The 26,936-nt window shown below is 45.3% G+C and overlaps 1 protein-coding gene and 2 long non-coding RNA genes across 5 annotated transcripts in view; 1 reads left to right on the top strand and 2 right to left on the bottom strand.

Annotated features, from left to right (window-relative positions):
- The window catches only part of cica (capicua transcriptional repressor a), a 35,130-nt gene extending 15,679 nt beyond the window's left edge, over window positions 1–19,451 (bottom strand). Inside the window, exons 1-8 of one of the 3 annotated variants that reach the window (XM_070436196.1) lie at window positions 19,259–19,451; window positions 16,420–16,598; window positions 11,676–15,649; window positions 4,167–4,298; window positions 3,490–3,658; window positions 2,601–2,700; window positions 2,126–2,308; window positions 313–445 (exon numbers count right to left, since the gene is read on the bottom strand). In XM_070436196.1, coding sequence (XP_070292297.1) covers window positions 313–445; window positions 2,126–2,308; window positions 2,601–2,700; window positions 3,490–3,658; window positions 4,167–4,298; window positions 11,676–15,402 — 4,444 coding nt within the window. In that variant the 5' untranslated portion in view covers window positions 15,403–15,649; window positions 16,420–16,598; window positions 19,259–19,451. The remainder of the gene's footprint in view (window positions 1–312; window positions 446–2,125; window positions 2,309–2,600; window positions 2,701–3,489; window positions 3,659–4,166; window positions 4,299–11,675; window positions 15,650–16,419; window positions 16,599–19,258) is intronic. The other 2 variants (XM_023974865.2, XM_070436197.1) reach the window with 2 other exon arrangements.
- The window catches only part of LOC139023309 (uncharacterized), a 376,026-nt gene that overhangs the window by 9,391 nt on the left and 339,699 nt on the right, over window positions 1–26,936 (top strand). The window lies entirely within an intron of this gene.
- On the bottom strand, window positions 8,077–9,876 carry LOC139023310 (uncharacterized). Its single transcript, XR_011474446.1, has 3 exons — window positions 9,827–9,876; window positions 9,641–9,750; window positions 8,077–8,173 (listed from the first exon to the last, which is right to left on the bottom strand). It is a non-coding gene; the product is annotated as an uncharacterized lncRNA (long non-coding RNA).

Here is a 26,936-nt window from a genome sequence, read left to right as displayed (position 1 = left end):
AACAGGCCAATAGCGTATATTGCATGCAAGACATTTAAAAATAGTAAACGCACTCATACAATTACACACAACCAAGATGATTCAAAATAGCTTGTACAAGCACAGGGAAAAACAAACCCACCCACACGCACCCTCAGAGGAGTGGAGTACAGACACATACCAATAAGTAGGTAACACTTTTCATTACAGTCCTCTCACTATGATGTACATGTTCCTGTAAGTAAAGTGTAAGACCTTAAGATGATAAATAAACATACACGAATGCAAACACACCTATGGTGAAAAGACACACACACACACACACACTCTGACCTGCGCTCTCCGACATGCTCCTCTCGCGTGCCTCTTTGGCCCCTGGGGTCTCTCGGCCCTCAGAGATAGACTTCCTCCTGTCCTTGTTGCACCACTTCCAGTCTGGGTGGGCCCTGAAGTGAGCCTCCTTCACCTGGGAGGGAGGAATGGAGGGAGGGAGAATGGAGTCAGTCAAAAAGAGTCATAACATGAAAAGGATAGAAGGAAGGACAGAAAGAAAACCGAATATCCTATTCTCCGGGTTCAGAGTCCTTGGGTATATTGAAAGGCACAATAAACAACACAATCTTTTGATATTAACATAATCATTATTGCCTGGTCCCAGATCTGTTTGTGCTGTATGGTCTATGTACCAATGATGTATATAATAAACCCTGGATTGCTGATGCTCTGTATTGGCCATTGAGAGGCTTTGAAGCCACCGGTCGGCCATATTGGCACTCCCCCAGTAGGAGCAGTCTTCCATAGGAATGAATGGAATTATACAGTATTTAAATTCAATGTTTCAAGAACAAAACTACATGTATTTAAGTATTTTCTCTGTAGTGGGGACAGTAACATTAGAACTCTCTTAAAAAAAATACTTGAAGGAAAATGTTTTTATATATATTTTTAATTACATTTTTATATTTAGCTAACATAATATAATTTAAACGTATGCATTAGGGTGTCTGTAATAGAATAAACATGCAAAAAATGAATGTAGACATTAATAAATTAATTTCTATAGCTTCCAAAATCTTTTTTACACTGGAGGAGAAACCAAGATGACTGTGCAGTGGCTTCAATACCCTGTCGGTCATCCAGGGTTTATATACAGTGCCTTCGGAAAGTATTCAGACCCCTTGACTTTTTCCACATTTTGTTATGTTACAGCCTTGTTCAAAAATTGATTAAATAAATACAAAAATCCTCAGCAATACCCCACAACGACAAAGTGAAAACAGGTTTTTAGAAATGTTTGCAAATTTATAAAAAATACCTTATAAGAATTCCGACCCTTTGCTATGAGACTCGAAATTGAGCTCAGGTGCATCCTGTTTCCTTTGATCATCCTTGAGATGTTTCTACAACTTGATTGGAGTCCATCTGTGGTAAATTCAATTGATTGGACATGATTTGGAAAGGCACACACCTGTCTATAATRGGTCCCACAGTTGACATTGCATGTCAGAGAAAAAAACKAACCATGAGGTCGAAGGAATTGTCCGTAGAGCTCTGAGACAGGATTGTGTYGAAGCACAGATCTGGGGAAGGGTACCAAAAYATTTCAGCAGCATTGAAGGTCCCMAGGAACACAGTGACTTMCATTAAGCACACAGCCAAGACAACGCAGRAGTGGCTTCGGGACAAGTCTCTGAATGTCCTTGAGTGGCCCAGCCAGAGACCGGACTTGAACCAGATCGAACATCTCTGGAGAGACCTGAAAATAGCTGTACAGTGACACTCCCCATCCAACCTGACAGAGCTTGAGAGGATCTGCAGAGAGGAATGGGAGAAACTCCCCAAATACAGGTGTGCCAAGCTTGTAGCSTCATACCAAAGAAGACTCAAGGCTGTAATTGCTTCCAGAGGTGCTTCAACAAAGTACMGAGTAAAGGGTCTGAATACTTACGTAAATGTGATATATCCGTTTTTATTTTTAATACATTTGTAAAAATGTCTAAAAACCAGTTTTTGCTTCGTCATTATGGGGTATTGTGTGTTGATGAGGATATTTATTTTTTTGAATAAGGCTGTAACGTAACAAAATGTGGAAAAAGTCAAGGGGTCTGAATACTTTCTGAATGCACTGTACATCATTGGTATGTACCTGGAAGGCGAGGTCGTGGTACTTCTGCTTCTCTTGTGGCCCCAGGGCGTACCACCACTCGCCCAGGATCTTGCTGACCGTGCGGTTGTCCTGGTTGGGGTGCCTCTGGTGCACCAGCGCCCGGTGACGCTTGCTAAAGATCATGAACGCGTTCATTGGCCGCCGAATGTGGTCCTTTTCCCTCTAAGACCGAGAGAGCGAGGTAAGAGGGTGCATGGAAGCCATGAGCCACAAGGAGTAGTTCGAATTTGACCCTAACCACTGATACAGGGTTAGATATTCTTTATCCCCCTAATGGTAAGATTGACATTGGGGGTCATGTAATCTGATCCTTGATCTGTAGATAACGGCAATTTCAAGTTTGAGCTAATGGCACACAGAGAGAGGGACACATACTGTATGTGAGTGGGAGATATTGGACTGAGAGACACAGCTAATAAAATAAAAGCCAGAGACAGTCAAGCAGAGAGCTYACCTTTCTGTCTCCATCTTTTGGAAGAGCACTGAGGGACTGAGTCCGCCTCTTCATAGTGCCTGTAGACGGGGCAGCATCATTTGCTACACCCGGAAAGAACCTGCCAATCAGAAACTCAATGTGAATATGGCCTGCCAATCAGAAAATCTTAATGTGAATATGGCCTGCCAATCAGAAACGTAATGTGAATATGGCCTGCCAATCAGAAACGTAATGTGAATATGGCCTGCCAATCAGAAATGTAATTTGAATATGGCCTGCCAATCAGAAACGTATGTGAATATGGCTGCCAATCAGAAACGTAATGTGAATATGGCCTGCCAATCAGAAACGTAATGTGAATATGGCCTGCCCAATCAGAAACGTAATGTGAATATGGCCTGCCAATCAGAAAAACATAATAATGTGTTAATGTGTTAGGAGAACCAGAAAAAAGGGCAGATTTTCCAATCTTTTTTCAATGATGTGCTAATAGCTATTTCTTCAGAGAATATGTCCGTAGTAACATACCTTGATTAAGAATTGTTGAGTAGGCAAAAAGCTTTATCCTTCTTCATCATTTAATTTCTAAGGCACATTTGGGGGTTTAAAGTGGTACATTCAACTGTATACAAACACAGCTATAACATTTGCTCTAYGTAGGTCTCTCCATCAAACTAAATGTATTCAACAATCAATGAAGCTAGAGCAATTGAAAGAGCACCRGTCTTTCCTGGTTCCTACTGCAACGCAAGCCTTTGTGAAAGACTATTGTAGAAAGCCCTAGAGGGGCTTTCAAATATTACAGACAACATTATTTCMTTTTACATCCCWCTTGTAGTGTGTCACCTGCAATACAACAGATKACACACTTTCGAACGACCATTAAACAACCTAGAAAAAAACGTACGGGTCATCTGCATCGCTCTCCGTCTCGCTGTCGGCTCCGCCTCTTTCTGCTCTTTCAGCTTGGGGGTTGTTGTCATTGGAGGAGGGCGGTGGGCGGGATGGAGACCCTCGTCCTGCATCTGGTGGGCCCACCCGTCCGTCACTCACTAGGGCCACCCCACAACGAGGCTCTGAMCAAGAGAGAGGGGAGTTAGCTGGTGGATCCTGGTTGGTTTTTATCCCTCATCTATAAATGGTTGGTAATTATCGCTCTGCTCTGTGTCGTGGCACCTACCTTCCGCACGATGCATTATTTACAGAGAACGCATAGCCCCTTGTTGATTATCCCTTACATTAAGTAGCTAAAATGGTTTCATAGAGAAATTATGATTCTTGGACTCGATAATAAACTCAATGTAATCCATGTAATTAAATCTCAATGTAAAAACAGGCAGGTTGAATGTCACCAACATAAAAGTTTTTTTTTAAATTTGTACTGTTATTTGTACTTATTTTAGTTCAGTTATTTATTTATGAAGTGATGCAGCAAATAGTGAACGATGCAATACGGTATACTGTACACTTTTCCCCATAAATATCTTTACAATATAAGTAAGTACAACACAAATGAGTTGTGTATGCAACCTGATCAGAATAGGCCTATTTATTTCAACACATGAGTGTTGATCAAATCCTCACCGTTGCTCTGATTGACAAGCTGTTGGCCATCAGTGGGCTGGGCAGCCGCACTCGACTGGCTGGGCTCCAGGAAAGGGACCAATGAATGCCAAGGAAACACTGGCACTGACCGGGGCTCCACATTGGTCCATACTGTGGGAGGAAAAGGCGGATTCGGAAGGAAAATATTATGAATAGCTGGTGATTTCAAACAAAATCTCAAATAGTGAGGGTTAACTGAAGTGGTTCCCAAATTGTCTTTGTGCCATGACGGCGTGTCCACACCGAATTCCCCGCCATTTGAATTCTCTTGTGACCCTTAAGAAAAACAAAATATTTCCTGTTAGAGCCCAGTCTTTAGTCATGTCCATCTCAGCCCCATTGGGAAGTGACCCACCATGTTGGAATCCACACTGGTTAACGGTCATACAGTCAAATGGAATACTAACATACAGGGTCTTATTGGAAATGGAACATAGGTCTTGGTTAGTATATAATATGCTTCAATTGATTCAGATATTTCTCCAAGTACAAATTATATTTCACAATGACAACCTAGTTGGTCAAGAACAACATATACTGTATATATGGGGTCTCACACATTGCAACTTCTTTTACGATTTTTGAGTCACATTGAGATTGTTCCCCTGACATTTTCAAGTGACCCCTGAGKGTCCACATCACTAAGGATCTACTATGGTCCACACACACCAACACAGTCCTGAATAGGGCACGACAACGCCTCTTCCCCCTCAGGAGGCTGAAAAGATTTGGTACGGGCCMKCAGATTCTCAAAATGTTCTMCAGCTGCACCATTGAGAGCATCTTGACTGGCTGCATCACCGCTTGGTATGGCAACTGCTTGGCATCCGACCACAAGGTGCTACAGAGGGTAGTGCGTACGTCCCAGTACATCGCTGGGGCCGAGCTCCCTGCCATCAAGGACCTCTATACCAGGCAGTGTCAGAGGAAGGCCCTGAAAATTATCAAAGACTCCAGCCACCCAAGTCATAGACTGTTCTCTCTGCTACTGCATGGCAAGCGGTACCAATGCACCAAGTCTGGAACCAACAGGACCCCGAAGAGCTTCTACCCCCAAGCCATAAGACTGCTAAATAGTTGGTTAAAAAGTTAACCAAATAGCTACCTGGACTATCTGCATTGACATACTTTTTTGGACAAACTTTTCTGACTCATCACATATGCTGTTGCTGCTATTATTATCTGTCACTTTATTCCTAGTTGTATGTACATACAGTATCTACCTCAATTACCTCGTACCCCTGCACATCGACTAGGTACTGGTACCTAGTTAAATGTCTACAAAGCACAGACATCTCTGGGTCGCTCCTCTTTTCAGTTCGCTGCAGCTAGCGACTGGAACGAGCTGCAGCAAACACTCAAACTGGACAGTTTTATCTCCATCTCTTCATTCAAAGGCTCAGTCATGGACACTCTTACTGACAGTTGTGGCTGCTTCGCGTGATGTATTGTTGTCTCTACCTTCTTGCCCTTTGTGCTGTTTGTCTGTGCCCAATAATGTTTGTACCACGTTTTATGCTGCTACGATGTTGTGTTGCTACCATGTTGTTGTTAWGTTGTGTTGCTACCATGCTGTGTTGTCATGTGTAGCTACCTTGCTCTGTTGTCGTCTTAGGTCTCTTTTTATGTAGTGTTGTGTTGTCTCTCGTGTCGTGATGTGTGTTTTATACTATATTTCTATATTTTCTATTCCATTCCCCGTCCCTGCAGGAGGCCTTTAGCCTTTTGGYAGGTCGTCATTGTAAATAAGAATTTGTTCTTAACTGACTTGCCTAGTTAAATAAAGGTAMATTAAAATAAAATAAAACCCACTGTATAAAGCCAAGTTATCGTTTGCTCATTGAGTATTTATTACTGCTTATTACTACGTGTWTTACTTTTCTATTATTTCTCTATTTTCTTTCTCTCTGCATTGTTGGGAAGGACCCGTAAGTAAACATTTCACCGTTAGTCCACACCTGTTGTTTATGAAGCATGTGACAAATAACATTCCRTTTGATTCGATGTTGGTCAGGTGAGATACTGTACACGAGGAAGGATGAATGAGTTGTGTTTACAAGAGAGAGGGTTTTCTTCTCAGAAGTGTTTGAAGTGGTTAACTTGCAAGCCCTCCTCAGATAATCTCATGACACGCGGGAGGGTCATGGGGGGGAGCATGTCATTTCATACACACACTTCGAGACTACTGGTCTAGAGAGTGTTACATTGAGAGACTGTTACATTGAAAATACTAACTGGTGTCTATGGGGTTTTAGATTCTAGAAGAAAGTTAGSAGCAGAAGCAWAGGGGCRAATCCTAACTTCCATTTAATCTACACGTTCACTTAATCTCCCATTGACTTCAATGGGACGAAGTGAAAATTTGAAGTGGAAGTTAGGATTCGCCCCCATAGAGAATAAGTGATAGAAAAGCAGAGAGAAGCACGATCCAACAAGCAGAGAGAGAGTTCTAAGTTTAACTGCACAAATTCTATGGAGAGACAAAGTATCCATGACAACACTGCAATATGATTACTCCTTTTCAGTTCAGTGGGATAAAAAAAAAACACTGGACTTGCCCTTGGTACTCTGCCCGAGGTTGTGCATTGTCTGCTATATTGAGCGCTGTGTGTGTGTGACTGTGTGTGTGTGTGTGTGTGTGTGTGTGTGTGTGTGTGTGACTGTGTGTGCATTTGTCAGCAGCCTTGCATGTCTAGACACATTCCTTTTAAAAGTTTAACTGAAACTGAAGCACACAGACCAACACCCTGTATCACACACTCGTTGACACCCCCCCACCCCCTCCCCTACACCAAACCACACACCACACACATTCTGAAAGACATACCAGACCAACATTATATTTAGCTGCCTACTACGTAATGCCCCACACAGCATTCTTGCGGCCATGATGCAAAAGTACAAGTGTACATTTCTTGTCACTGAAGTCACTCATTTTTACACATAGGTAACCGCCAAAATAAAGGAAACACTTGAGTAAATGAGGGTTCTTGGCGGCTCTGTTACGATGTGGGGGTGCAGTTTCCTGGCATGGTTTAGATCCACACAACCCCTTAGAGGGCAAGGTAAACGGCAATAAATACACAGCCATTCTGAGTGATCACATTCAACCTGTGGTGAATCATTTCTACCCTGACGGGAGTGGACTCTTCCAGGATTACAAGGCCCCCATGCACAGGGCATGAGTGGTCACTGAATGGTTTGATCAAATCAAATCAAGTTTATTTTATATTGCCCTTCGTATATATTATATTGCCCAGCTAATATCTCGAAGTGCTGTACAGAAACCCAGCCTAAAACCCCAAACAGCAAGCAATGCAGGTGTAGAAGCACGGTGGCTAGGAAAAACTCCCTAGAAAAGCCAAAACCTAGGAAGAAACCTAGAGATGAACCAGGATATGAGGGGTGGCCAGTCCTCTTCTGGCTGTGCCGGGTGGAGATTATAACAGAACATGGCCAAGATGTTCAAAATGTTCATAAGTGACAAGCCATGGTCAAATAATAATCAGGAAATAAATGTCAGTTGGCTTTTCAACGTCATTAAGAGTTGAAAACAGCAGGTCTGGGACGGTAGGGGTTCCATAACCGCAGGCAGAACAAGCATGAAAACCATGTAACCATATGCCATGGCCGTCTCAGTCACCACATCTCAACTCAATGGAACACTCAGAGGAGATTCTGGAGCGACAGCGTTTTTCAACAACATCAACAAAACACCAAATGATGGAATTTCTCATAGAAGAATGGTGTCGCATCCCTCCAATAATAACTCTCCCATTTCCCTTATTACTGATGTATGTTACTATCATGTCTATATAGCCCTAACCTCTATACACCCCTATATACTAACCCCTATAACACCCCTACATACTAAACCCTCTATTACACCTCTATATACTAACCCCTATACACCTCTATATACTAATCTGTATACTAACCCCTATAGACCTCTATATACTAACCCCTATACACCTCTATATACTAACCTCTATATACTAACCCTCATATATCTGAACCCGTATCACTCTATTACTACGCCCTATACACTCTATATACTAACCGTTCTATATACTAACCGCGCATAACACCTCTACTCGGCAAACTCTATGGGGGTGCCACAGGTTCAATTCTTGGACCGACTCTCTTCTGTATATATCAATGATTGTCGTCTCTTGCTGCTGGTGAGTCTCTGATTCCACCTCTGACGCAGACTGACACCATTCTGTATACTTCTGGCCTTCTTTGGACACTGTGTTAACAACCCTCCAGGCGAGGCTTCAATGCATACAACTCTCCTTCGTGGCCTCCAATTGCTCTTAAATACAAGTAAAACTAAATGCATGCTCTTCAACCATCGGCTGCCTGCACCTGCCCGCCTGTCCAACATCACTACTCTGGACGGCTCTGACTTAGAATATGCTGGACAACTACAAATACCTAGGTGTCTGGTTAGACTGTAACTCTCCTTCCAGACTGCACATCAAACATCTCCAATCCAAAGTTAAATCTAGAATTGCTTCCTATTCCGCAACAAAGCATCCTTCACATCATGCTGCCAAACATACCCTTGTAAAACTGACCATCCTACCAATCCTCGACTTCGGTGATGTCATTACAAATAGCCTCCAATACCCTACTCAATAAATTGGATGCACAGCTATCACAGTGCCATCCGTTTTGTCACACAAAGCCCCATATACTTCCCACCACTTAGCGACCTGTACACTCTCGTTGGCTGGCCCTCGCTTTCATACTCGTCGCCAAACCCACTGGCTCCAGGTCATCTACAAGATCCTGCTAGGTAAAGTCCCCTTGATCTCAGTTCGCTGTCAACCATAGCAGCACCCACCTGTAGCACGCCTCCAGCAGGTATATCTCTCTGTCACCCCCAAAACCAATTCTTCCTTTGGCCGCCTCTCCTTCCAGTTCTCTGCTGCCAATGACTGAAACGAACTACAAAAATCTCTGAAACTGGAAAACATTATCTCCTCACTAGCTTTAAAGCACCAGCTGCTCAGAGCAGCTATCATAGATTACTGCACCTGTACAAAGCCCATCTATAATTTAGCCCAAACAACTACTCTTTCCTACGTTATTTTTATTTATTTTGCTCCTTTGCACCCCATTATTTCTATCTCTACTTTGCACATTCTTCCACTGCAAATCAACCATTCCAGTGTTTTACTTGCTATATTGTATTTACTTCGCCACCATGGCTTTTTTTTTTGCCTTTACCTCCCTTATCTCACCTCATTTGCTCACATTGTATATAGACTTATTTTTCTACTGTATTATTGACTGTATGTTTGTTTTACTCCATGTGTAACTCTGTGTTGTATGTGTCGAACTGCTTTGCTTTATCTTGGCCAGGCAATTGTAAATGAGAACGTGTTCTCAACTTGCCTACCTGGTTAAATAAAGGTGAAATAAATAAATAAATAAAATATACTAACCCCTATACACCTCTATATACTAACTCCTATACACCTCTATATACTAACCCCTTTATACTAACCCCTATACACCTCTATATACTAACCCCTATACACCTCTATATACTAACCTCTATATACTAACCCCTATACACCCCTATATACTAACCCCTATACACCCCTATATACTAACCCCTATACACTAACCCCTATACACCTCTATATACTAACCCCTATACGCCCCTATATACTAACCCCTTTATACTAACCCCTTTATAATAATCCCTATACACCCCTATATACTAACACCTTTATGCTAACCCCTAAATACTAACCCCTATACACCCTTATACACCCCTATATACTAACCCCTATACACCCCTATATACTAACTAGAGGTCGATTGGCATGGCCGATTAATTAGGGCCGATTTCAAGTTTCCATAACAATTGGTAATCTGCCTTTTTTGGATGCCGATTATGGCCGATTACATTGCAAACCACGAGGAGGCTGCGTGGCAGGCTGACCACCTGTTACGCGAGTGCAGTATCAAGAGGACCTTGTGGCTGCAAGGAGCCAAGGTAAACTTATCTTATAAAAAACAATCAATCTTAACATAATCACTTGTTAACTACACATGGTTGATGATATTACTTGGTTAACTAGCGGTGCCTGTTAATGCGGTGCCTGTTAATTTATCATCAAATCACAGCCTACTTCAACTTTACCAAACGGGTGATGATTTAACAAAAGCGCATTTGCGAAAAAAGCACAATCGTTGCACAAATGTACCTAACCATAAACATCAATGCCTTTCTTAAAATCAATACACAAGTATATATTTTTAAACCTGCATATTTAGGTAATAGAAATTCATGTTAGCAGGCAATATTAACTAGGGAAAATGTGTCACTTCTCTTGCGTTCAGTGCAAGCAGTCAGGGTATATGCAGCAGTTTGGACCGCATGGCTCGTTGCGAACGGTGTGAAGACCATTTCTTCCTAACAAAGATTGTATTTAATTTGCCAGAATTCTACATAATTATGACATAACATTGAAAGTTGTGCAATGTAACAGCAATATTTAGACTTATGGATGCCACCCGTTCGATAAAATACAGAACGGTTCCGTATTTCACTGAAAGAATAAACGTTTTGTTTTCGAAATGATMGTTTCCGGATTTGACCATATTAATGACCTAAGGATCGTATTTCCGTGTGTTTATTATATTATAATTAAGTCTATGATTTGATATTTGATAGAGCAGTCTGACTGAGCAGTGGTAGACAGCAGYAGGCTCGTAMGCATTCATTCAAACTGCACTTTACGGCGTTTTCCAGCAGCTCTTAGCAATGCTTGAGGCACAGCGCTGTTTATGACTTCAAGCCTATCAACTCCCGAGATTAGGATAGCAATACTATAGTGCCTATAAGAACATCCAATAGTCAAAGGTATATGAAATACAAACGGTATAGAGAGAAATAGTGGACGCGTCATAATTCCCATAATAACTACAACCTAAAACTTCTTAACTGGGAATATTGAAGACTCATGTTAAAAGGAACCACCAGCTTTCATATGTTCTCATGTTCTGAGCAAGGAACTTAAACGTTAGCTTTTTTACATGGCACATATTGCACTTTTACTTTCTTCTCCAACACTGTGTTTTTGCATTATTTAAACCAAATTGGAACATGTTTCATTATTTATTTGAGACAAAATTGATTTTATTTATGTATTATATTAAGATAAAATAAAAGTGTTCATTGTTCATTCAGTATTGTTGTAATTCTACCGATTAATCGGTATCGGCTTCTTTTGGTCCTTCAATAAATTGGTATCGGCGTTGAAAAATCATAATCGGTCGACCTCTAATACTAACCCCTATATACTAACCTCTTTATACTAACCCCTATATACTAAGACTTATACTTAAGCAATAAGGCACGAGTGGGTGTGATATATGGCTAATATACCACGGATAAGGGCTGTTCTTTCGCACGACAAAAGTGCATGGACACAGCCCTTAGTCGTGGTATAATGATTGTGGTGTTACCTGTCCCGGGCCGTCCCATGATGATGTCCTTGCGGGGTGCAGGTTGAGGGGACTCGGCTGGTAGGATGAGKGGCAGCAGGGCAGTGGGCGAGGGGTGGCAGGCTACCGGCTGGGGCAGTGTCCCTCCAATGGCGTCCTGATGCCCTACGGACTTCCTCTCCCACTCCCTACCGCCTGATCCAGAGCTGGAGAGAGCGGAGCCAGTAGAGGAGATGGAGGCGGAGCCACCACTGAGGGTGGGGCTGGAGTGGGCAGGGTGTCCGGCGACGGCTGGGGTCAGGGACTGGGAGGAGGTTACAAGGACCAGGTTGGAGGCGGGGTTTCGCATGAGGACCGCTCCATTGGTATCGGCTCCGTTGATGGGCACGGGTGTTTGGAGGCCGGTGGCAAGGTGCAGGGGCTGRCTGTGGTCTCTGGAGGAGCAGCCCCCTGCTCCCCTCCTCCCTAAGGGGCCCTCGGTAAACTTGGCCAGGGGGACGTCGGGGTTCCTCACGATGACGGGGGAGTCTCGCAGGGGCACGATGCGGCGGAGGCTGGGGTCCTGGGGCAGTGGGGAGGGAGGGGTGGGGGACACCAGCATGGGCGGAGGGGTGGAGGCGGCGGATGACGGGGGGCGGCTGGTGGCGCTCCGGRGCCGGGGGAAGGAGAGCGAGGAGGGGGTGGTGGGCTGGCTCTGAGGGGAGAGCACCCTGAAGGCGGCTGGCCGGAGGCCTATAGTCTCCCCTAGCTGCTGATCGGGGAGGGGCAGTGGCGGAGGAAGGGCATCCAGTTTCCGCTTGCTGGGGCTCATGGGCACGGTGAAGGTGAGGTTGGTCTGGAAGGTGGGTACGATGCCCGACAGGTGGCGCTCGCGCTCCGAGCCCGGCGTGCTCATCTTAGTCCCGCTCAGATGGCGGTGGCGGCGAGGGGTGAGAGAAGGCGGGGCCGTGATGGGGCTGAAGGTGGCCGGGCGGAAGCTGAGGAGCGGGGATGGCGAGGGCGACGGTGTGGGCGAGAAGGGCGACTGGTTGGAGATGGGAGAGAAGGAGGGGGTGCCTGAGCGGGAGCTGCCCAGAGAYACCAGCATKGTGGCCGCCTCGCACTCATCAAAGTCGAAGYGTGATARGTCCTGGGGCAGGARCGAGGGCAGGACCAWGCGGGGGCGTGAATCCCCTCCCCTACTGCTCGCTTCGCTGCTGTCTCGCGACGTGTTGTCCCAGTCGAACTCCGAACTGGTCCGGCCGCCGCCCAGCCTCAGGTCTGACGGGGTTAGGGTGCCCGTACTGCTGGCCCCGCCCCGGTCTCTGCCCCCTCCGCTGGCCTCCATCTCTTTAGTTCTCATGGAGAGATGACGCGAGCAGTAGCCTCTTCTCTGGGACTCCTTAGAGCAGCCCTCTCTGGAGCACAGCCTCCTCCACTGCTTGCCGTTGAACTTCTTGCGGATGCCCGTGGGGGTACACACCACGTCGCCCTTCTTGTACTTCTGCTGGGCTGCCGTGAGAGGGGTGCGGGAGCGCGACGAGGACGCCGAACCCGAGCCTCCACCCCCTCCAGATGCACCGTGGGAGTTGGCGTTTGACGAGGGTGGCTTATCCAGGGAGCCGCGGGAGGACGAGGAGAGCAGAGGAGGGAGCTGAGGGGTGGCGATGACGGCCGCCCCCGCTGCCAGGGCTCCCGACTCCAGGCCCATTAGCACCGTGGGGGAGGCAGGGGGGTGGGGGTTGAGGGCCAAGTGGGGGCCCACCAGCGGGGTGCCTCCGAGGCCCCGGACCACGGACAGGTGGGGGCTGAGGTAGCCCGGGGGCGGCTTGGAGAGTATGTGCCTGTGCTGGGACACCGCCAGGGCCTTGGCCGCCCCCCCCGCCACCCCCATGGGCACCATGCTGAAGTGGGACACCTCTATGTCCTCCTCGGGGGTCAGGGGCATGAAGTGGTGATGGTGCTTGGCCCTCTCTCGGTTATCTCTCTCTTGTTTCCTCTGGAGCTCCCGCTCTCTCTCCACCAGGTCCTTCTCTCGCTCCCAGTCTCTTCCGGCCACCAGACTCAGCACCGAGGCGGGGGTGACGGGGGAGCTGACAGTGGAGGAAGATGAGGAGGCGGGGGCCGTTCCAGGGTATGAAAGCCTCCCCAACACGGACCCAGCCACAGCTGCGCTGAGCCCCATCCCATGGCTGAGGAAACACAGCTCCTGCTCCACTTCTATTTCGTCCCTGTCCTCTCTCTCCCTCTCTCTCCCCCTCTCGGCGGCAGCATCCTCTCGCCCCCCTCCAGAGGGTCCCAGGTCCAGGTCCCATGGGGGCACCAGCAGGCGGAGGCTCTGACGGGACACCCACACAGCGGTCGGAGTGCCCACCCTGCCATCCCCCTCCTCATCCCCTGGTGGCGCTCTGTCCTCTAACAACACTCTATAGGGGTAGGACACAGCCGGGTGGGAGTCCACCTGGGTGACCAGGCCCTCTCGGTACCACTGGCGCTGGGCCTCTGTGGTGCCGCCGTCCTCRTTRCCTCCGAAGGGCACGCACACAGGGGTGCCGATGGGCACGGCCTGGGAGCCAGGCGGCGGGGCGTCCATGATRATGTCCACGGGYCCCTGGGSGCCCTCRCGGAACGGGTAGCGGTAMAGCTCCTTCTCACCGTTCAGCTGCACCTCCAGGCTGCCGTGCTCGCCGCTCACCCGCCGCACCACGCCCGCTCGGAACACTGAGTCCATGCTCTCCCTCCCCCCTCCCCTTCCGTTCTCCTCTTCCCCCTTTCCAGTCCTCCTCCTAGCCTGCCTGGCTAGCACCCGCTGGTTCTTTAGACCTTTGGCCAGGGCGTCGGCGAGCGCGTCCGACAGGCTCTGTGGGGTCGGAGTGCGTGGGGTGCTACGTTGCACCAGGTCCAGTGTGTGTGCTTCGGTGCTGGGGTTGGTGTGGGGAAAGTTGGCGCGGCGTGGCTCGCTCACGTCAGGGTCGTGTTCGCTGGCTGTGTCTGTAGAGGAGCAGCGGACAGGGCTGGGRGAGATTTCTCTGCCTCCCTCTGGGCCTCTCCTGACTCTGTCCCCTGTGGGAGGGGGTCCAGGTGTGTTATCCCTRTCCTGTGGTGGAGCTATAGTGGTAATGTAGTCCTCCACTGGTCTCCTGGTCTGACTGTTGATGTCAGTAAGCGAACCGMCCTCACTCGCCGTCGACCCGGGCCCCGAAGATAAGCCCGACGACTGACTACCGGTGTTACTGCCACAGTGAGCACTACTGCTCAGTGGGGGCGTGCCGGGGTTGCCATGGTATCTGTGGTTGCTGGCGGCAGCAGCTGCAGCAGCACAGTGCTCAGAGGTGTACTTCTTCTTGGGGACGCGGGCCTTGAAGGTGGCCGTCTTGCGGTTGGACGAGGGGTTGGGGCTGTTGGCAGCACTGGCGGCACTGCTGCTGCTGTCTGTGCTGTGGGCGCTCAGCGACTTGACACTCTCCGGRCGGGAGTCCTCTGACTTCCCAGGGAGGGACCCTGCTGCTGCRGCCGCTGTCTCTGGGAGCCGGGGCCCCTCTCTGTGGACCTCCCTCTCTGGCRTGGCCCTAGCTGTAAGTGTCACCGACTCTTCCTGAGAAGACTCTGAGTGAGATGAGGTTTGGGGTGAGGTCTGACTTTTGGGGGATCGGTCTCTGTTCTCGTCTGAGTCTCTTTTCTCCCCACTGTCCACCGCTCCCCGTCTCTTCCCACCTTTGGCCCGGGTCGACGGGGGCGAGCGCCTTCCTTGCTTTTTAATTGGCTTCATCTCTGCATTTGTGTTTCCTTTACGATTTACAGTGGCTTATTTTTCCAGAGACCAGATTCTCAGTTCCTCTCTCCTCCCTCTATTTCCCTGCTCTTCCAGCCCCTCTCTCTCTCCTTCCTCTATTTCTCTGCTCTTCCAGCCCCTCTCACTCTCCTCCCTCTATTTCCCTGCTCTTCCAGCTCCTCTCTTTCTCATCCCGTCCTTTCCTCTTTCTGTGTCTCCAGCTATTTCCACCTTATTCCAGACCCTGAAACACAGCAGAACATAAAGAGGACTGGATTATTCATGTGGTAAATGCATTGTGACATTATAAAAAGCCCATTCACCGGACAATGGCTGAGGTGGGGTGAAGTGGCTGTCAAAGTAAAATGCCCATTTAAAAAATAATAATAATCAAATATAGGCCTATTCTATAAAACCATGTATTTTTTGTCCTTGGTAATATATTAATTATTGAATGATATATCCCCCAACACAAGAAATAATGGGTATTACTATTTTATTACAAAACATTAGGAACACCTGCTCTTTCCATGACATAGACTGACCAGGTGAAAGCTATGATCCCTTAAGGGAAGTCACTTGTTAAATCCACTTCAATCAGATCTCCCGAGTGGCGCAGCGGTCTAAGGCGCTGCATCTCAGTGCTAGAGGCATCACTACAGACCCTGGCTAGATCCCGGGCTCTATCACAACCGGTCGTGATTGGGAGTCCCATAGAGCGGCGCACAATTGGCCCTGCATTGTCCAGGTTAGGGGAGGGTTTGGCCGGGGTAGGCCATCATTGTAAAATAAGAATTTGTCCTTCACTGACTTGCCTATTTAAATAAAGGTTAAATAAAATAAAGAAAGAAATAATCTATGTATATTAAGGGGAGCAGACAGGTTAAAGGATGATTTTAAAGCATTGAGACAATTTAAACAATGATGTGTATGTGTGCCATTCAGAGGGTGAACAGGCAAGACAAAAAATATAAGTGCCTTTGAACAGGGTATGGTAGTACATGCCAGGCGCACCGGTTTGAGTGTGTAACGAACTGCAACGCTGCTGGGTTTCCCTTGTGTATCAAGAATGGTCCACCGCCCAAAGGACATCCAGCCAACTGTGGGAATTATTGGAGTCAACATGGGCCAGCATCCCGGTGGAACGCTTTTGACACTTTGTAGAGTCCATGCCCTGATGAATTGAGGCAGTTCTGAGGGCAAAAGGGGGTGCAACTCAATATTAAGGTGTTCCTATTGTTTTGTATACTCAGTGTACAATGCGTACATTCCATAATGTAGCCTATATTACTTATAATTAACACCTAACACTGTGTGAATACAAAGTAAACCATAATGAAGCAATCTTATATAACGTGTAAAGTAATATAACAATATAGAATAGCAGAATAGTGGCAGGCACATTTGGAAGTGCTCGTCCAGACAAGTCTACACCCACACACACACACGCGCGCGCGCGCTGGTTTCTTGGCTAAGGCAGTGGAGGTGGGGGAATTCCTTCTTGTTCACTCGCAGTTCTCTCATTCTCTCTCTCTTACTCAGGCGTTCTTTTCCCCTCTCTCTCACTCGTTCTGGGTGGTGACCTTTATCTATTTCGTAGCCGAACCAATCCGCCCCTACAATCCACACTTCCTGTCATGGACCATTACCTAACTTCCTGCTACTTTATTACCCTGTCTCTTTAGCCCTCTCGTTCTCCTTAGATTTCATACCAACCACTCATTTAGAGGCATTTTTCACAGCCAGGGAAAACATCCATGTTGTTGAATGCTGACCTACGTGGGTTAAAGAAACTATCTGAGAACCAACCGTTTTGCTTTGGGTTTTCCATTGAAACAGGCAGCGTCAAGTGTTGTAGGGCTATCTTTCTTTCTTTTTCCCCAGTACACAGTGCCCATCAGCCTCAGTTTCAGACAACACCACAAAGTGATTCAACAAAAAGCCTAATCATCTTATAGAGCACGACCAAATACAAACATCAAAGTCTAGACCAAATTATTTWGCAGAGTATGAGTTTTGCTTTAATCACATTGGATTTAATGCTCCATGTCATGGTATGTTTGAGACATATACAACATGTCTGGGACAAATKATGATATTTATTGAATATTAGGTTGTTCCAATGTCATGTATGTCAAGTCACTTAATACGTTCAGCTCTACAGAACTCTACTTGTAATAAGAAACTACAGACCTGTATTGTTGTGAACACACAACATGTAAACTGCTGTTTGATAATACACACAGTTACAACCCAGGATCTGTGTCATGCAAATTATATTCAGGAGACTTGAGATTGCATTCAAATGACTGTCATCGTAAAATAATTTGTTGCCTTCCCTTTTTCAAGTTGGAGGTGTGCACATTGTTTACTCAAWAGTGCATTATGCACGCCAGCAAGTATGTGGGTGTGTCATAATGATAACAACTTCGAGAGAAGGCACATCGGTATTTCCATTCTAAATGTATGAGCCTTATCCATTTGTCAATATTGCATTCATGTTCAATCTTGTGTTGATTCAATGTTCAATAAATGTTGCCATATCAACGCTGTATAAACCTAGCATTGCCATTTGTCACCATTGGAGAACTTGTTGTAATGAGCTATTAGAGCATTATGAAAATCCATATTAGCATAACATCCCATTGGGCACAGACGTCAATTCAACGTCTATTCCACGTTGGGTTCAACATAATTTCATTGAAATGACGAGAAAGCAACGTTAATTCACACTGGGATGACTTTACGCCTCGACAGCGTCGATGTATAAATATATAACTATAAAACTTTGATAACTGGTGGAGAATATGGACCTATAGTGCAACTACCGGCTAATGTACAAATGTCACGTACTTAAAGTAGACTTAGGCTGAATGTAGATATAAAAAAAATATAAAAAACTACAACCCTAAACTGAAGTACGGTAAAATGCAAACGATTGCAAGAATGTGGTCACTGTTAGTTTTGCTGAATAGTACCGTGCTGTATATGTGTGAAGCACTCTTATTGGTCATAGTGCTTTGCGATTACTATCAGTTTACTACACAACAGGGCCGTGAAGTCCAGTGACGCAGGCCAAACAACACAAGGCCGCTTAGAAAAATCTTCTTCTTGCAACATTTACACGTGAAATTAAAAATGTAAAGGCCCATTATTCCGATATATGGTGTTGTGGAACAAATTATAATGGGGTGTTACAAACAGACAGTAAGTAGGCTTACTTAAATCAAACAATATGTAATTACATCGCGCGACAGAAACCAAAGTAATTATGTTGTAAATTCATTCGTGTGACAATTGCTGTAAAATGTTGACRATACTGGATGCAACTTAGTAACACATTTCCCGACGAGTGCAAACTGCAACATTGTAAATTAAGTTACAATAAAAAGTAACATTTGTGGACACAACGTAGAAACGAGGCCCACAAGCCCAGACGAAGGACAGATGGAAATATACRTTTTGTATGACGAATAGTAGCCCATGGAGGGATAATAATGCTAAAAACTCTATGTTGGTGATTCAGATGACTTCAATGTTTTGCCTTCAATCGCAACGGAAGAAAAACACTTCTAGGAAGTCTCACTCTTATAATGGCAGTTATGGCGTTGAATATTTTCTGGGAGAAAAGTTTTAGGCTGACAATCCACCCGTACCGCTCCCTTTTCAATGAAGTGTGGCATCCAATCCTCTCTTTGCTTCTCTCCGCAGTGTATTATAAACTAGGAAAATGATATTTCATTAGTAGTTACAAAGGGTGCTTATTGTAGACAACGTCTACAACGTAGCATCTCGATAAAGCAATACAGGCTACTGCAGTGCTGCAGAAGAAAGATTTGTAGGTTTTACTCACCACAAAATTATTTTCAATGCAGATATTTATCGAGTCAGTAACAAAATTGATAGTTGGCCAAAAGTCGGAAATCCAGGGTTGACAATTAACGGACTGTCATATTATCTTTCGTCTGTAAAGCAACTTAAAGGAGGTAAAACTACTGCTCGGTACATTCTACACTACAGTCGCAAAATGGTGAATGAAGCCCAAAGCCTTGACAACTAGTCCATGTAGCCAATCAGAGGACACATTTGAGTACAGTAGCCAGTAGATTTCATGAATCCAAGGAGCTACATGGCAGTGTCTACATTTGATTGACACCGTGTTTAGTCGAATCGTGYTGTTGGRAAAGACTAAACAGCTGTTTAGGACAGGGCTGCGCCATCCAATAGCTCTTTAGGGGAGGTCTGCTGACAGGGAGTAGGCGGTCGAATGGAAGAAAAATAACTCCTCACCAATCTACAAACGCATGCAGCGGCACTGACAGCGGAGGTAATAGTCCTATAAAAATGATAATTTAGGATTTGATGTTCTAAAACGCTCGCTTTTGCAGTTGTGTTAATGTAAGGACATCTGCTGCAAAATTATATTTAACCTGTAGTTTAACCTGTACATGGCGAGTATAAAAGAGGCAAATGAAGTTCAACCARCAACTAAATGGGGAGGGTAAAGTTAATAGGATAGAAAAAGTTTAGAGCTGTTTATTTGCGCTGATCGATGCGCTTAACCAAGTAACATAGAAAACCTAGACATTATGAATGTCCATTTCTGTTATTTATTTTGAATATAAATKTTTGTATCTATTGTTATTTTTCTGTTGTATACTTTTGATATTTCTTTCTTCTCCTGTATATTAGCCAGTCTAGCCAACCACTGCGCTATATAGACTATCGTTGACGTCAGTCCGCGCTTTGTCCCGCCTCCCTATCAAACCTGATAGACTTTAAAGTAACGTCACCAAATCAATCTACGATTGGCCAAATGATAGAGGGTCTCTAGGCCAATGACCAAGTACTGTGATGAGGTCATCATGCTTGTTGCCATCAGCTGAGCCAAACAGGAAGGGTCCAGAGTAAATTTGACTAAACCTAAGGATTACTGTTCCTAAGGGATTTACCCATATATATTCCTCTATAGGCAATCCTCAGTTAAACATTTCACAATGTTGACATGTATCCTGTTTGTATGGATTGGTTTGTAGCAGTGCATCACACTGCATTGTCAGCCTGCATGTACAAATGGTGAGCGGACTGGTCTTGGTCAACACTATAGTTCTGCTTTCTGTGGCATTGTAGTGTGTTTGTCACGCATGTACCATGTAGTTATAACATGCTAGGGCGTTACGGAACCTTTGCGTGTGGAAGTAAACACACACACATACACACACKCATGCASACACACACACAGATATGCAAGCCTGTTGGGTAGAGCACTGCAGTCTCTCAGCAGTCTGCATTCATTCACCCCATCGACGCATCATCAGAAATCTAAGACAACAGAATATGAGAGAAGTAACTTRGGGAAATKATTTCGTAAACCAATGATATAGACRTAGAACGTTTGAGAGATGCAAACACCATACAGAATTTCTCGTTTTTGAAAGGGCTTGTTGAGTAATCCGGTAACATTTTATTTAAAGCCTGCAGGTATAATAAAATAAAATGTTATTAGTCWCATACACATATTTAGTCATTGGAATTAAGAAATATATAAATATTAGGACGAGCAATGTCAGATTGGCATTGACTAAAATACAGTAGAATACAGTATATACATATGAAATGACTAAAGCAGTATGTAAACATTATTWAAGTGACCAGTGATTCCATGTCTATGTACATAGGGCAGCAGCCACTAAGGTGCAGGGTTGAGTAACTGGGTGGTAGCTGGCTAGTAATGGCTAGTTTGATGGCCTTGAGATAGAAGCTGTTTTTCAGTCTCTTGGTCCCAGCTTTGATGCACCTGTACTGACGTCACCTTCTGGATGATAGAGGGGTGAACAGGTCGTGGCTCGGGTGGTTGATGTCCTTCATGCTCTTTTTGGCCTACCTGTGACCTAATGGTTTTTAACTCGGTATAAAGTATTTTTCATGTCTTACAATAAGGAGTATATTATTTCATATCTCTGTCAACATTTCAACTAATTCAAAATGGCTAGTATTTAGTCAAAATCATTATGGGATGATTATAAGACATCACAAGGGGGCTATACGTGCTCATGACAAGTCTTACAATGCATTATAACGGCATCATAACCCATTACACCTAATCCTGCAATCCTGTTTTTATCTCATAGCCCTTTTAGGAGCATGACAAATACTTCATGTAGGATAGCAGAAATCCTATATCCACATTACATAAACGCATGGCTTTGTGGGAAAGTTGAATCCCTCTGTGACCCTGCCTCACTGAGGTTATCTGCACGGACACGGAAGAGAGATACCATACAGTAAACATGCACTAACATGCAACGCTGTTACTGTGAGCAGAGTTCAAATGGTGAGTCTAACCAGGCTAGAAAAACAGCTCACCCATTCATGACACATTGGTAATGAATCCCAATTACAGAGATCTGGCTCACATGCTGTCCAGGCCAATCTCTCTCCCTAAACACACACACACACACACACACATATGTTCTCGCACAAACACACACACAAAGTAACTCTTGGGCTTTGAGTTTCTGCTGAGTTCCTGTTTACAAAAGGGGCCTGATGCAGTCTGTCTTTAATTGGTTGCAGGGACCCTGGATTAAAATGACTTTAACTGGAAACAGTGCATTGAACATGCTTTGTACTCCAAGAGTTGGCTTACCTTGGGTCCATGTAACCAGGCACTTATGTTCAGAAAATTATTATAATGGAGGTAGCTTCGAAAATAGCAGAGAACAATATGTGATGTCAACCAATGTAAACAAAGGCAAGAACAAATGTACACTATGTAACCCATAATGCAATAGGCTGRAGTTCTATAGATGGATACCATCTGAAACCTATAGACCTGCATGAAGCAGACAATGCCAAAAGTTCTATTGGTAGATTGTTTTACAGCACATGAAGTTGCATATTTACTACAAAATGTKAAATGCACTGTAATAACCTATGAATAACTATTTGTTTCTACTACTTATCAATACATTATGTAGTTTACATTATGTAGTTACTAATTGCGTTGACGTTTTTGAAATAAAACTATTGTTTCATAAATGTTCTGAAATAAAACTAAACTGAACAAAAATGTAAATGCAACATGCAACAATCTCAAAGATTTTACTGAGTTACAGTTATAAGGAAATCAGTTCATTTAAATAAATAAATTAGGCCCTAATCTATGGATTTCACATGACTGAGAATGCAGATATGCATCTGTTGGTCACAAAAAAAGCTTGGGGTGTGGATCGGAAAACCAGTCAGTATCTGGTGGGACCATCGTTTGCTTCATGAAGCGAGACATCTCCTTCGCATAGAGTTGATCAGCCTGGTTCCTCTCTAGGTTTCTTCCTAGGTTTTGGCCTTTCTAGGGAGTTTTTCCTAGCCACTGTGCTTCTACACCTGCATTGCTTGCTGTTTTGGGTTTTCGGCTGGCTTTCTGTACAGCACTTTGAGATATCAGCTGATGTAAGAAGGGCTTTATAAATAAATTTGACTTGTTGATTGTCGTCTGTGGGATGTTGTCCCTCTTCAATGACTGTGTGAAGTTGCTGGATATTGGCGGGAACTGGAACACGCTGTCGTACACGTCAATCCAGAGCATCCCAAACTTGCTCAATGGGTGACATGTCTGGTGAGTATGCAGGCCATGGAAGAATTGGGACATTTTCAGCTTCCAGGAATTGTGTAGAGATCCTTGCGACATGGGGCCGTGCATTATTATGCTGAAACATGAGGTGATGGCGGCGGATGAATGACACGACAATGGGCCTCAGGATCTCGTCATGGTATCTCTGTGCATGCAATTGTGTTCATGGGCCGTASCTTATGCCTGCCMATACCATAAYCCCACCRCCACCATGGGGAACTCTGTTCACAACATTGACATCAGCAAACCGCTAACCCACACAACGCCATACACTCTTCCATCTGCCCAGTACAGTTGAAACCAGGATTCATCTGTGAAGAGCACACTTCTCCAGCSTGCCAGTGGCCATCGAAGGTGAGCMTTTGCCCACTRAAGSCRRTTWCGACRCCGAAYTGCAGTCAGGTCAGGACCCTGGTGAGGACGACGAGCACGYAGTTGAGCTTTCCCTGAGACGGTTTCTGACAGTTTGTGGAGAWATTCTTWGGTTGTGMAAACCCAGTTTCATCAGCTGTCCSGGTGKCTSRTCTCAGACSATCCCGCAGGTGAAGAAGCCAGATGTGGAGGKCCTGGGYTGGCGTGGTTACACGTGGTCTGCGGTTCTGAGGCCAGTAGGACGTACTGCCAAATGATCTAAAACARCATTGGTAGATTATGGTAGAGAAACAAACATTAAATTCTCTGGCAMCAGTTSTRGTGGACATTCCTGCAGTCTGCATGCCAATTGCATGCTCCCTCAAAACTTGAGACATCTGTGGCATTGTGTTGTGTGACAAAACTGCAGATTTTAGAGTGGCCTTTTATCATCCCCAGCACAAGGTGCACCTGTGTAATGCTCATGCTGTTTAATCAGCTTCTTGATATGCCACATCTGTCAGGTGTATTATCTTGGAGAAGGAGAAATGTTCACTAACAGGGATGTAAACAAATTTGTGCACMACATTTTTGAGAAATAAGCTTTTTGTGCGTATGGAACATTTCTGGGTTCTTTTTTTTCAGCTCATGAAACATGGGAMCAACACTTTACATGTTGCGTTTATATTTRTGTTCATTGTAGTTCCCTCAATCACAGAGAAGTTCTGTCAAATAAATAAAAAAATTTCACAATTCAAATATTTGTTTGCACAAAAGCAACATTAATGTATTTGCTATCCCCACTAGCTGACACACAACATTCTCTGTCTGTGTTGAGTTAGTGAGAGTATAAAAGAGTCAGTACTACGGCGACACACACAATGAAGGATAATTAGCCTTGTTCTTTGGGGCCCAGCCTCCATCTCTTCTCAAGACGTTGACCTCAGCCCTCGCCCCAGGGCCAGGCAACAAACCCTCCCAGKGGGTGGCTTAAAGCGCCCTGTCAATCAACCTTTGTGGGAAGCAACCCCCAGCCCCCCCCCCCAGCCCCCCGCTGTAATGAGAGGTGACAGTCAGAGGAAAGAAGAGATACGTCTACGCAGGGGCGCAACTCTCACTGGGGATGGGGGGGCACATTCTGAAATGGCATTTTTGTCCCCCCCAGTTTTAGCATTGGAATGTGATACAAAACAGGACAACGGTGTGCTTTAGGACCATGCAGCCGCTGCCGATAGGTCGGGTAGGCTGTTTGGAGTGTTTATCCGACTGGATTTAGGACTGCGCTGACACCACAGAGCGGGCTGACAGGCTGTGTGAAGGCAAAGCTTCTGGAAGACTGGCTGGACCAGCACGGGAGACCAGCATGGTTCAGTGTGTTCGTGTTGCACTCTTTCACCGAGTTGTAAAAGGTAGCAGAACAGAAACGGTCTACTCTTTAGTTGACTGATGTAGCTGGCAAAAACGAAACAAGTGTTTATTCGCAGTGCTGAGCTAGTATTGTAACTGACATGGGACGTTAGCTAATGCTTCATCCCCTCTCGACTGAGGTGAATGAATAAGNAACAAGTGTTTATTCGCAGTGCTGAGCTAGTATTGTAACTGACATGGGACGTTAGCTAATGCTTCATCCCCTCTCGACTGAGGTGAATGAATAAGCTACGCTAGCTAGGAGCTACCACAGCCAGGTCAGCTCTAGCCTCTAGTTATCTGTCAGATAGCGATATGAGGTGGCTGTTATTACTATCTAACAGCAGTTGTTTGTATGGAAGTAAATAAACTTGGCAAGCTTTCACCAGTTGATGTACCATTAGAGAGAGAGCTGACCAAAAGTTGGCTTACATTAGCTATTATTTTTGCCTCTATCGAACTAGACCTCAATCAAACAATGAAACCATCGGCCAAACGATTGAAGATTGATATTCAGAATTTTTTTTCACTGCAATGTGAGTTGTATTAGTCAAATCAAATTGTATTGGTCACATACACATGCTTAGCAGATGTTAATGCGAGTGTAGCGAAATGCTTGTGTTTCTAGTTCTGACCGCACAGTAATATCTAACAAGTAATCTAACAATTTCACAACAACTACCTTATACACACAAGTGTAAGGGAATGAATAAGAATATGTACATATAAATATATGGATGAGCGATGTGCGAACGGCATAGGCAAGATGCAGTAGATGGTATAGAGTACAGTATATACATATGAGATGAGTAATGTAGGGTATGTAAACATTATATAAAGTGCAATTGTTTAAAGTGACTAGTGATACATTTATTACATCCAATATTTTATTATTAAGTGGCTAGAGTTGAGTCAGTATGTTGGCAGCAATCACTCAATGTTAGTGATGGCTGTTTAATAGTCTGATGGCCTTGAGATAGAAGCTGTTTTTCAGTCTCTCGGTCCCWGCTTTGATGCACCTGTACTGACCTCGCCTTCTGRATGATAGCAGGGTGAACAGGCAGTGGCTCGGGTGGTTCTTGTCCTTGATTATCTTTTTGGCCTTCCTGTGACATTGGTGTAGGTGTCCTGGAGGGCAGGTAGTTTGCCCCCGGTGATGCGTTGTGCAGACCTCACTACCCTCTGGAGAGCCTTACGGTTGTGGGCGGAGCAGTTTCCGTACCAGGCGGTGATACAGCCCGACAGGATCCTCTCGATTGTGCATCTGTAAAAGTTTGTGAGTGTTTTTGGTGACAAGCCAAATTTCTTTAGCCTCCTGAGGTTGAAGAGGCGCTGTTGCGCCTTCTTCACCATGCTGTCTGTGTGGGTGGACCATTTCAGTTTGTCCGTGATGTGTACGCCGAGGAACTTAAAACTTTCTACCTTCACTACTGTCCCATCGATGTGGATAGGTGGGTGCTCCCTTTGCTGTTTCCTGAAGTCCACGATCATCTCCTTTGTTTTGTTGATGTTGAGTGTGAGGTTATTTTCCTGACACCACACTCCGAGGGCCCTCACCCCCTCCCTGTAGGCCTTCTCGTCGTTGTTGGTAATCAAGCCTACCACTGTAGTGTCGTCTGCAAACTTGATTGAGTTGGAGGCGTGCATGGCCACGCAGTCATGGGTGAACAGGGAGTACAGGAGAGGGCTGATAACGCACCCTTGTGGGGCCCCAGTGTTGAGGATCAGCGGGGTGGAGATGTTACCTACCCTCACCACCTGTGGGCGGCCCGTCAGAAAGTCCAGGACCCAGTTGCACAGGGCGGGGTCGAGACCCATGGTCTTGAGCTTAATGACGAGTTCGGAGGGTACTATGGTGTTAAATGCTGAGCTGTAATCGATGAACAGCATTCTTACATAGGTATTCCTCTTGTCCAGATAGGTTAGGGGAGTGTGCAGTGTGATTGTGATTGCGTCGTCTTTGTACCTATTGGGGCGGTAAGCAAATTGGAGTGGGTCTAGGGTGTCAGGTAGGGTGGAGGTGATAKGATCCTTGACTAGTCTCTCAAAGCACTTCATAATGACGGAGGTGAGTGCTACGGGGCGATAGTCGTTTAGCTCAGTTACCTTAGCTTTCTTGGGAACAGGAACAATGGTGGCC

Source organism: Salvelinus sp. IW2-2015, linkage group LG30 (assembly GCF_002910315.2).
Source record: "Salvelinus sp. IW2-2015 linkage group LG30, ASM291031v2, whole genome shotgun sequence".
Lineage (NCBI taxonomy): Eukaryota > Metazoa > Chordata > Actinopteri > Salmoniformes > Salmonidae > Salvelinus > Salvelinus sp. IW2-2015.
This window is presented reverse-complemented; position numbering and strand designations above follow the sequence as displayed.